Source organism: Nicotiana tomentosiformis, chromosome 3 (assembly GCF_000390325.3).
Source record: "Nicotiana tomentosiformis chromosome 3, ASM39032v3, whole genome shotgun sequence".
Classification (NCBI taxonomy): domain Eukaryota; kingdom Viridiplantae; phylum Streptophyta; class Magnoliopsida; order Solanales; family Solanaceae; genus Nicotiana; species Nicotiana tomentosiformis.
Window position 1 is genome coordinate 143,536,502 of NC_090814.1, and position 10,691 is coordinate 143,547,192.

Consider the following 10,691-nt stretch of genomic DNA (forward strand, 5'->3'; position numbering starts at 1 on the left):
TAAAAATCAACAGATCCACTTTGATGCATTAAATGCTTAAAAAGAATATTTACCATGGTGAGTGTTATTCAATAATTCAAATAGCTGCTGTAGCAACATCGATATCATCAGATTCATCAGCTATCATTTCATCACGAAATAGCAGTTTAAGATATGGAAGAACTCTTGGAAGCATGGGTAGGTCTGCTAAGTTAACACTCATCATATCAAAAGCAATGCATGTTTTGTGCATGTGTGTTTCATCAAAAACCGGAATTTTAGGGTATCTTTGACTGAAGTGAGTGAGGACGATACGATATGCTCCAGCAGAGTCCCCTACTTCGATGGCTTCCTGTGTTGTGCTATGATTTCTTGCTATGGCTTCCTCCACCATGCCATCTTCAAAGGTAGCCTGCAGTAAACACCCGAAATAATAAACTATAAATTTTCTTCAAGTTGAAAGCAAGTGAAGAAAAGAAGATAGAGAAACCAGATCCAACTTAAGACGAGGTCAGCCACCAGAAGGTGACTCCATAAACAGCAACAGAAGAACACATGTAGCGGGAAAAAGGCAGAAAAAAGACGAGCGAAATTAAGTTTGTAGAAAGCATAACATAAAACTCGCACTGACGACATCATGAGCTATGAGGACAATTGCAGTTCAAGAAGGAAAAATATTCAGAGAAACAAGCTATCTATTGAATGAATACTCAGTGATCCAGTAACTGTTCAACACTTAGAGAGCCGCATCCATAGTACAAAATAACACAGAAAATCAATATGCTGTTTGACTTTGCATGATAGTAGGTAAAACGAAAGTTTGAGATCTTGTATAATGCTAAAATGGGAACATGTGGCAACTAAAATTCTCATGATAAGCGTTAGAGTACAGTATAGTATGTGGTAAAATACTAATATTAGGTACGTAAACAATAATCTGGGACAGCCAAAAATAAACAAATAACGGAATTTGGGAAAAATACTTGTAATCAAAGGGAAAAACCAAAATGACACTATACAAACTTGCCTCATGTATGAGAACCGTTGCACCACACGATGCTTCAACTAGTTCTGGACAAGGCCTAGTGTCGCCAGAGTATACAATTTTCCATCCTGGTATCTTCTTCCCAGTGCTATTAGTCCTATCAGCAGCCTTCAAGACAGCGCCATATGCTTGTGGACAATGAATAACAGGAAAGCTAATCAATGCCTCCAATCCTGCTTCTCTGAGAATTTCCTTTAATGTCTTCAGCAATGGGAATGCAGCCGCTGCATCAACCGCACTGCCTGGCCTCTTCCAATAACTCTCCATACGGCTCCCTTTAGCAAATAAGGTAGAACCATTCTTTTGGTCACTTGGTACACATGCACTCTCACTCACATCCTTGTCTCCATTTGACTCAAAAGTCTTTAATGAAACTTCGGTAGTATGCCTACAATCGAGGAACTGCATATCTAGATCCTCAAGTTTTTGGTATGCATCAAGGAATCTCTTAAGCTGCCGTGGGCCCACAACAATTAAAGGTTCATGAGGAGTTCCATTGAGCAAATCGCGTCGGAGAGCAAGTATTCTTGCAAGACCAGTATGATGATCAGCATGAATATGAGAGATCCAAATACACCTTAAACCTTTTACGGCTTCATCAGCACCTTCAATACCAAATCTGTTCAACAAGAAGCACATTATCCCCCTCAACTGAGGTTAGACAAAAATCATATGTAAATAGAAAGTTGATGTTTATGAACTTATACAATACCTTCTTTTGAGCTGTCCCAATGTTCCTTCACCACAATCTAACAGAATACTTCCCTTCGAGAAAAGATTGACAAAAATAGAACTAACATTCCGATATTTTGAAGGCTGAGATGAACCAGTTCCGAGAAGAACAATCTCAACATCCTCTCTTGTTACACCTTCCAAACAACTAGGTAATGCAGTTTCATGCAACCAGGGCTCTTCGATCATAACTCTGTTAGCCTGGATAGTCGCACTGCCTCCATTTGTAACATTGATGCCATGCAACATCTGGGCAATGTGTTCAGAAGCATCTAAGATTTCAGGAATTTCTGATATTAACTCTTCTATGATTTTTGACCGAGAAGTAATTTCAGGAATACCAGATCTGTCTAACCCAAGCTGCGCATATGGACGAAGATGAAACTGTTCCACAAAAAGAAGTTCAGTTTGAATGATGTCCAACCCAGCATCAAAGTCAAACAATGTATGAGGTGACTTGCAGTAATTTTGCAGAAAAGTTCAAACGCATTCCTAACAAAATGAAACCAAAAGTTGGCATACAAATTTTTTATAAGTAAAATTGGCATACAGTTTCTAGGTTCTAATTATGCGCCAGAAGCAACTGGATCAAATTATATGAACTTTCTCACCTTGAGGAGGTTCTCTGCCGTTATAACTTGACATGAAGCTGGAAGAGAGAACTGCAAAAAAAATTGATAATGGTAATTTCTCAATTGAACAAGCACACCCAAGATTAAATCACTGTCCAAAGTAAACTTATATTTTATTCAAACATAATTCCAATATAATGTACCTCACTTGGGATCTTAGAGACTGAGGATAAGCGCTTCAACTGTGGAAGGGACCAAAAACCAGGCGCAGGAAAGAATTGAGGGCACAAATAATTCAGTCTTGAGGCTATTCTTGCACTCGACTTCAGAATTGGAATTTCAATATTCTTCCTGCGATTTGTAGAAGAAAAATCATCTTAGTTGGTATAAGCAGGAAATAAAAATAACAGCACAAAGCTGTATATCAGCCTGAAAAGATGAGAACATTATAAGGTTACTCACGGCTGATGTCCTGCCATGATGTGCTGCGCCTCACCAAATCTTGACATCCATTGCTGATATTCAGTTGTACATGTTACTGAAGCAGGACTAAGGTGTATCACACAATCAACTTTTTTGCACATTTCCTTGGATTGTTTGGATGGATATGAGTAATATGGAGTGAGAGAATGTATAGACGACAATTCTTGCAGATGAGATGGTGTAGGGCAGTCAACAACGAGTACAATAGGGCCAGGAACAGAAGGCCCCAATACATCACTGGGATGAACCTGCGCGATGCTCATTGAAAGCAAACGAGATAAGTACCAAGTAAAGTAACAGCAAAAAATAATCCCTTAACTTACCATGATATCTTGGCGATCTGACTGTACTGAATTCCCAAGTTGCAATTCACGGTATTTCGGGCCAGGCCTCAACCCAAGAGCAGCAGCCTTTTTGGGATCAAATTTTCCCTTAATTTCAGGCAACTCACAAATATATACCACCGAAAGATCCCCAGGCTTTAATGCAAATTCAGCTGTGGAATGCATCCTCCGCACTGAAAGGGTTTCTGCCAAATGATTGACAGCGACTAGTGGATCATCCAGCTCAGAGGATCCTTCCTTTGTCGTGTCAGACACTTTTGAGTAACGTGGCCGCAACAAAACAGCAGATATTTTGACAACCTCATCGTTAATAGGAACATAGAGATCATCACTCGTCCCTGAAGCAGCACTACTAACATCAACCGATCCAACAGTTGGGCCAAAACTACGCGCATGGACCATGGCGGCATTTGGAATGAATGATTTCATTGCATCGACCAAGTACTTGAGATCCGAAGGACCCCATAAATTGACCTTGTAATTAAAAAATGTAATTGGCATCAATTTATAAACACCATTTATTTTTAGCTAATTATTTGATCAATATATTATAAGTAAACCAAGGAAGTATGATACTCACTGACATCCCTTCTTCTCCCATGCCAGCCAAAGTCAATAAAAGACCTTCAAGTAAAAGGATAAAACATATTTAGGAGTAGTTCTTAATCAATCTCTGGCAATCATTAAACCAGCACTTCTATATTTCCAGCATTGATTGATCTAGGCACTCAATAGGCTAATAGGCTTCATTTCACTCTTAAAAAACTATGTAGTAACAAACCTGGCAGTCCACCAGCAGTTTCCGAACAGACTCGTGATAGAAATATGTGATCAATCTGGGAAAGAAGAAAGAAAAGAAAAGCTTATATTTATCTTTCTCTACACGATCAACATCATGCCCAGAAAAGAACAGTTGGGAAGTATAAACCTGATTTAGAACAAAATAATTATGCATCTCCATACCTTTGACAGCTTAATTTTGTGCTCTGTGCAGAAGCGTTGCAATCCCTGGAGCAGAAAGAACAATTTTAGGTGCAACGAAATAAGTCTTCGTGTACTTTCTGTTTATTACGCGCTATCCTAAAACCTCTTCACAAAGAAAATAAGAACCAAAAAAGGAGCAACAAATGCATATGGATATAAAACATTCAGCCCAAAACATTGTGAAAAGAAAATCCAGTCATTTAGTCATGAGAATAAGTAGGATTTAAAATTTTTGAAAGAAATCTTTGTAAGAAATTAAATACTAGTAATAAGGAAACTCGTCTTTCAAGTCAGATTAGTATTCTGCTTCCCGGAAGAGGAGGGCCCTAACATTTCAATCAAACAGAAACAACGGAGGAACCAAGTGCCACACTGAATGGTTTTGAATTCCACAACTACAAAATACTTACTTCTCCAGCATTAAAAATAAACCTCTGTTTATCAAAGAATAGAAGAACTGAGGGTGCTGTATCTTGTGTATCCATGCCGGTCCCAAGTATCTGCGAGAAATTTAAAGAAAGAAAAGAGGTTAATGATTATTCTATTTCCTCTTCATGAGGAGATGAGGGAGGAATAATATCAAGTTATTATATTAACATAATCACAAATTTAGGCATGTATTGGGAAATAAGAAGCAAATCCAATCAGATAATTCTTTATAGACACAAGTATCTGACTAAATCATAGGAGCTTTAGAATCCATTTATGCAAAATTAGATTATCAAGTCTGTGACTCTAAACCAACCAAAAATGCTTATAAATAGGATGTTAAGCTACTTTCTATAATTAACGTAACGATCATGTTGAGTTAAATGAGTGTGTTATATTGTTTGTTTTAATACTGAACCGGAATCTCCTTTGTTACAATGTTTTACTTGAAGAAAGCATATTTTGGTGTTAAATTGTGGAAAATGTTTTCTCCAAGGAAAATATTTCCTATCAAAAGGGGCAAAATTGACTTCCTTCGCTAATAGGAAGAAGTAATTTTTCAATCAATATCCTCACTCCTACTCCATTCCTACTTTTTTCTTTGATAATGATGGTGTCCGGACCAACTTGCATGTACCTCGACTAAATGCTACCTCCCAGTCTCCCACTAGCAGAGGTGCCGGGTAACTTACTCCTACTCCATATCACTTACCTCAATCAACACATATTCATTGTTGTCAATCTTTAGCATATTAAATATCATCAAAACACTATCCTCTTATCTTATCCTACAACTCGTAGGAATCAGGATTATAGAAGAACAAATATTAAAATAGATAGCATATAAATCGATATTGATGACACAAGATGCTTTCGTTTAGCAACTAATTAAGTACCTGGACGTATGAGATTGTATTAACAGGGTTAAGTTTGCGGACTTTGAGTTGAAGGTTCTTCTTCCCATCGTTCTTATCCTTACCCTCAGCCCTTCTTTTATTAAATCCAGCAGACTCAGCAGTTGGACCCTTCTCTTCCATTGTCATCTTCCCTTTATTATCTACCTTCGAACTGCTCCGCCTTCTTAACGAACTGGGCTGTTCGATGTTTCTCGGTTTTCTTGAATATGAAGAAGAGAATGCAGCAAAGAGGAAATGGGGGTTGTGAGTGTGTGATTTGGGTTGTTTGAGTCTGAAGAGGTGAGAAAGAGAGGGAGGAGGTTTAGGGGTTAAGGGTGAGAGAATTCGGGGGTGATTGGCGGAGGAGATTAGGAGGCGAAGGTTTGTGATTTGGGGCATTTTTATTATTTGTAGTGTTTGCATATAGAGCCCCAGGGTTTTAGAAAGCCGGTTGACTAAAGCTCCGCTACATAAAACCCCGCCCATGCGCACTTGCCATTTGCATTTGTTACTGATTGGCGTCGGGTCGCCCGGCTTATTGGGGCTCTTTTCTTCCCTGTCCTTAGTTCACATTTTCTACTTATTTAGAAGCGCGAGAATAAGGAGGCCTTGCTCGTCTAGGGGTATTTTAGTCTTTTCAACATATTTTAGATAGACTGCTGAACGCCTATAATTTTTCTTCTCAGCATATTTTATTTTAGACTATTCCGTTCAAGCTCTCTTTCTCTCTAGGGTACGCGACTCTTTCTCTTCTCAGACGTGTAACATCAAGCTCCTCTTGATTTTGCTGCTTTGAGTTGTTTTCGTACCTTGCCAACACATGCGTTTCATAGATTACTTCGATGCCCTTGTTTTTGGCAAACCTGATCTTTACTTTTAAGGTTATATTTGACAGTTTATTGAACTGTTTAGCTATAATAGTTGAATAAATTCTGGATTATACTTTGTTCTGCTTGTGTTTTCTGTCGATATTTCTCGCTCCGCTTCTCCATTGTTCACCTTTTCGTCTCTGTGCTCGTTTGCTCACAGGTTATTACTTTGTTTGATCTTTAATTTTAAGATTAGATTAGACAACTTGTTGAATTTTTCAGTTGTCTGATGTTTACTAATTAGCAGTTACAAAAGTTAAAGGGATAAAAACTACCGTGTTAACTGAAGGTGACTGTTTGATGAGCAAAGTCAACGGATTACGAAGAAACAAAGATTATAACTCTATTTATATAAATTAGAAGAACCCGCATGGCAGACCGAAACTAATACATTAAAGTAGAAATAAAATGTTTATGGAGTAGTAGTTAATAAGATTTTAGGGAACATACTTTGTTTTGCTCGGGTATCCTCCTGGGTTTTTTTTGTTCTGCTTTTCTGCTACTCCTCTTGTGTCTCTCTGCTCGTTTGTTATAGGCTATTGTTTTGGGCTTCATATTTCATCTCCTTCTTCATATTTGTGTGTCTGATTTAATTGAAAAGTATCTTTATTAGAAGTACTTATTATCTTTTTTTGATAGAAATATATAAAGGACTATACAAGGAAGCTGCTCTATTTTTCCCTCAGTGGATTTAATAACAATAAGAAAATCAGAGTTACTCAAGTTGTTGTGTGTTGAAGCCACTTGGTTGAGGAACTTGTTAATGGGAAAGACTTTTAGTCTTCCCTCCCTCTACTTGTTTTTCGATTCTTTGGTCTGATAAAACAATCTCTCGTTGATCAAATTGTGAACTATTTTACAGTCTCATGGGAATTTCTTTGTAAATTCAAGTTGTCACTCACTGAACACTCGCAATGCTATATCAAGTTTTTTTTTTTTAGCTTCGGTTCGTAGTAGATAGAGCTTATTTGATTCTCAGCAAGGAATTGAAATAATCTTTCGAACGGACTCCATATGCTTCCAAAAGGAACCAATAGAGAAAACAGTCAGGGGAAACTTTTAGTAATGTATGAACTGTCTAAACTTATCTTTTCATTAAGACTTACTATTGTTACCCAATCAGGCCTTCACTGAGTACTAATATATCTTAACTTATTTTGTTGCATTTCTTATGAATTAGATATATATCAGTAAAAGCAAGAATAGATCTAGCCCTGTCAGAGTTGGCTCTAACAATCTTATAGGTTTATCAACAAGTTATTTAGCGTAATCTTGTTGTTTCAATTTCAGTAATGATGGTCAGCATTGATCCTTTATTGTAGAATTTGAATTTTTAAGGTTGAGTTATTAATAGTACTCTGTACTTATTCGTCTACCTATTTGTTATTTGTTAATTGCAATCTTGATGCACGTTAAATATGAAGTATATGTCTTTATATTATTATAGAGAATTAAACAACTGAATTTGTATCTTTAGTTATAGTAGTGCTAGTACGTAAAAGAAATTCTTATGTGCTTCTATAGTTCATTCAATTTCTTTGCCACGAGAAAAACCTTTAGTATAGCAATAAATATGGTTCAACAGTTACTTTGCTTTGTTTTTTTTTTTGATAAGGTAAATTGTATTAATCAAAAGGGAGAGAACTTCCGTATACACGAAGTATACCAAAAACGTAGAGAATTTACATCAGAATATGATTCTCTACAAAAAACGCCCAATCTTCTATACAAGTAGGGGCTAAATGAGTGCACCAAAAAGCAATCAAAGAAAAAAGACTATTCTTAAGATGTGAAAAAGGAGACTCAATCTCCTCAAAAGCTCTCCTATTTCTCTCCCCCCCATACCACCCACATGAGAGCTAACAGGGCGAACTTCCACGCCTTCTGCTTTCTTCTTCTCCGAAAACCGCCCCAGCTATGTAACATTTCCTTTATAGTGCTTGGCATCACCCATTGAACACCAAAAAGATTCAGGATTGCCCTCCATAGAGCAGAGGACATAGGGCAATGCAACATAAGGTGATCAACTTCTTCCCCTGAGCTTTTGCACATGTAACACCAACTAACAAGTGTAATTTCCCTCTTTCGAAGATTTTCAGCAGTCAAGATCACTCCCCTTGCCGCTAGCCATGCAAAAAAGCACACCTTCGTGGGCACCCTAGGAATCCAGATCGAGGAGTATGAAAAAGCGGTCTCCTCTCTCACCAACATACTCTGGTAAAAGGACTTTACGGTGAACAAACCATCGCCACGCAAGCCCCATCTCCAAGAGTCACAGGATGGCTGAAGCATGTCTTGCCCGTATAGCAGCGCCAACAAAACTTGGAGCTCCGCAATCTCCCAATCTTGCATGTTCCTCCTGAATGAGAGGTTCCATACTACCCCCCTCCCCCCCTCAAGCTCCTTGCGAATCTGTTGGACCATCAGTTCTTTCTGGTTTGAAACTCTGAAGAAGTGGGGGAAGAAGACCTTGAGAGTATCCTCTCCACACCACCTATGATTCCAAAAGCTGATTCTCCTTCCATCTCCCACCCTGTAAGTGATGTTGCCACTGAATGTTTCCCAATTCTTCATGATACTCCTCCACATGCCACACCCAAAAGGTGTTGTGATCGCCTTGGTCCTCCAACCCCCTCCCGTTGAGTCGTACTTTTCTACTATGACCTCTCTCCATAGAGCATGCTCTTCTACCCCGAATCTCCACAACCACTTCCCCATTAAAGCTCTGTTAAAAACCCTAAGATCTTTCACTCCAAGTCCACCCCACTTCTTTGGGGAAGTGACTGTCTGCCAATTCACTAGATGAAACTTTCTAGTTCCATCCACCGCATCCCACAGAAAGTTCCTTTGAAGTCGCTCCAGTTTTTCTGTGATGCTCACCGGTGCTTGCAACAGTGGTAAGTAATAGGTGGGCATACTCGATAAAGTGCTTTTGATAAGCACTTCCTTACCTCCTTTTGACAAATACCGTTTCTGCCACCCTGCTAATCTTTTTTCAACCCGTTTGATCACTGGATTCCAAACCGTAGTATCCTTATATGAATCGCCCAAAGGGAGACCCAGGTAAGTAGTGGGAAGGGAACCTACCTTGCATCTGAGAACACCAGACAAGGCATCAATATTAGTAACCACACCTACCGAAAAAATCTCATACTTGCCGATGTTGATTTTGAGTCCTGATACTAACTGAAACCACTGCAGGACCTGCTTCAGGTAGGTCAACTGATTCATGTCCGCATCACAGAAAACCAATGTTTCATCCGCAAAAAGCAAATGTGAGACTCTTCGGGCACTGAACACCCCAATCGGAGCTGAGAATCCTCTCAAGAAACCTCCGCCCGCCGCACGATCCATCATCTTGCTCAGAGCATCCATCACTAGAATGAATAACATGGGGGATAGGGGATCACCTTGCCTGAGACTCCTGGAGCTACCAAAGAAACCACACGGGCTACCATTAACCAGGACAGAGAATCTGACTGAGGAAATGCAGAACTTTATCCATCCCCTCCATCTTTCCCCAAACCCCATCCGCATCATAATGAATTCCAGGAACTCCCAATTGACATGGTCGAAAGCCTTCTCAAGATCCAACTTGCATAGTAAGTCGGGTTCTCTATTTTTCCTTCTGGAGTCTACAAGTTCATTTGCCACCAAGGCAGCATCCAGTATCTGCCTACCTTCCACAAACGCATTCTGGGAGGACGAAACAGTCATGTCAAGTACCTTCTTAAATCTGTTGGAAAGCACCTTAGAAATAATTTTGTAAATGCTCCCCACAAGACTAATATGCATGTAGTCTTTGATACAAGATGCACCTTCTTTCTTAGGCACAATAGTAATAAAGGAAGCATTGATACTTCTCTCGAAAACACGATTCGCATGGAAGTATTCAATGGCTTCCATCAACTCCCCCTTGATGGTGTCCGAGAAGAACTGAAAGAAAGCCACGGAGAAACCATCAGGCCCGGGGGCCTTATCACCAGCACAACACGACACAGCCTCGTGCACCTCCTCCTCCTCGAAAGCCCTTTCTAGCCACTCACTGTCTCCCTCCCCTATATGGTTGAACTCTACTCCCCCAAAGTCGGCCTCCAACTAACTTCCTCTTTATATAAGTTCTCATAAAACCCCGTTATCGCCCCTTTTACCTCCTCCTCTCCCTCAATCCTCACCCCATCCACAACTAAAGACTCTATGAAGTTTCTCCTTTGATTTGCGATTGCCACCCTATGGAAAAACTTGCTATTCGAATCCCCCTCCTTTAACCAGAGCACCCTCGATTTTTGCCACCAACTAGTCTCCTGAGCTATTGCTAACTCGACTATTTCCCTCTTAACCTCCCCCAATCTCTCTTT

General features: G+C 39.4%; 1 protein-coding gene across 1 annotated transcript; it reads right to left on the bottom strand.

Moving 5' to 3' along the window:
- On the bottom strand, window positions 1-5,973 carry LOC104102384 (tRNase Z TRZ3, mitochondrial-like). Its single transcript, XM_009610087.4, has 12 exons — window positions 5,465-5,973; window positions 4,550-4,639; window positions 4,119-4,163; window positions 3,937-3,991; window positions 3,736-3,779; window positions 3,135-3,629; window positions 2,791-3,059; window positions 2,532-2,679; window positions 2,368-2,418; window positions 1,737-2,140; window positions 1,007-1,643; window positions 1-391 (listed from the first exon to the last, which is right to left on the bottom strand). Exons 1-12 carry the CDS (start codon window positions 5,948-5,950, stop codon window positions 77-79), a joined length of 3,039 nt encoding a protein of 1,012 aa, XP_009608382.2. The 5' UTR covers window positions 5,951-5,973; the 3' UTR covers window positions 1-76.
- Between the last annotated feature and the right edge of the window lie 4,718 nt (window positions 5,974-10,691).

Bases quoted from the DNA above. Each gene is read 5' to 3' on its own strand.
- LOC104102384 (XM_009610087.4), bottom strand. From the start codon at position 5,950: ATGGGCGGGGTTTTATGTAGCGGAGCTTTAGTCAACCGGCTTTCTAAA. The intron at 4,164-4,549 runs GTAAGTATTTTG...TTTCTGCTCCAG, and splicing joins TTATTTTTAATGCTGGAGAA to GGATTGCAACGCTTCTGCAC. The intron at 1,644-1,736 runs GTATTGTATAAG...CTTGTTGAACAG, and splicing joins TTGGGACAGCTCAAAAGAAG to ATTTGGTATTGAAGGTGCTG.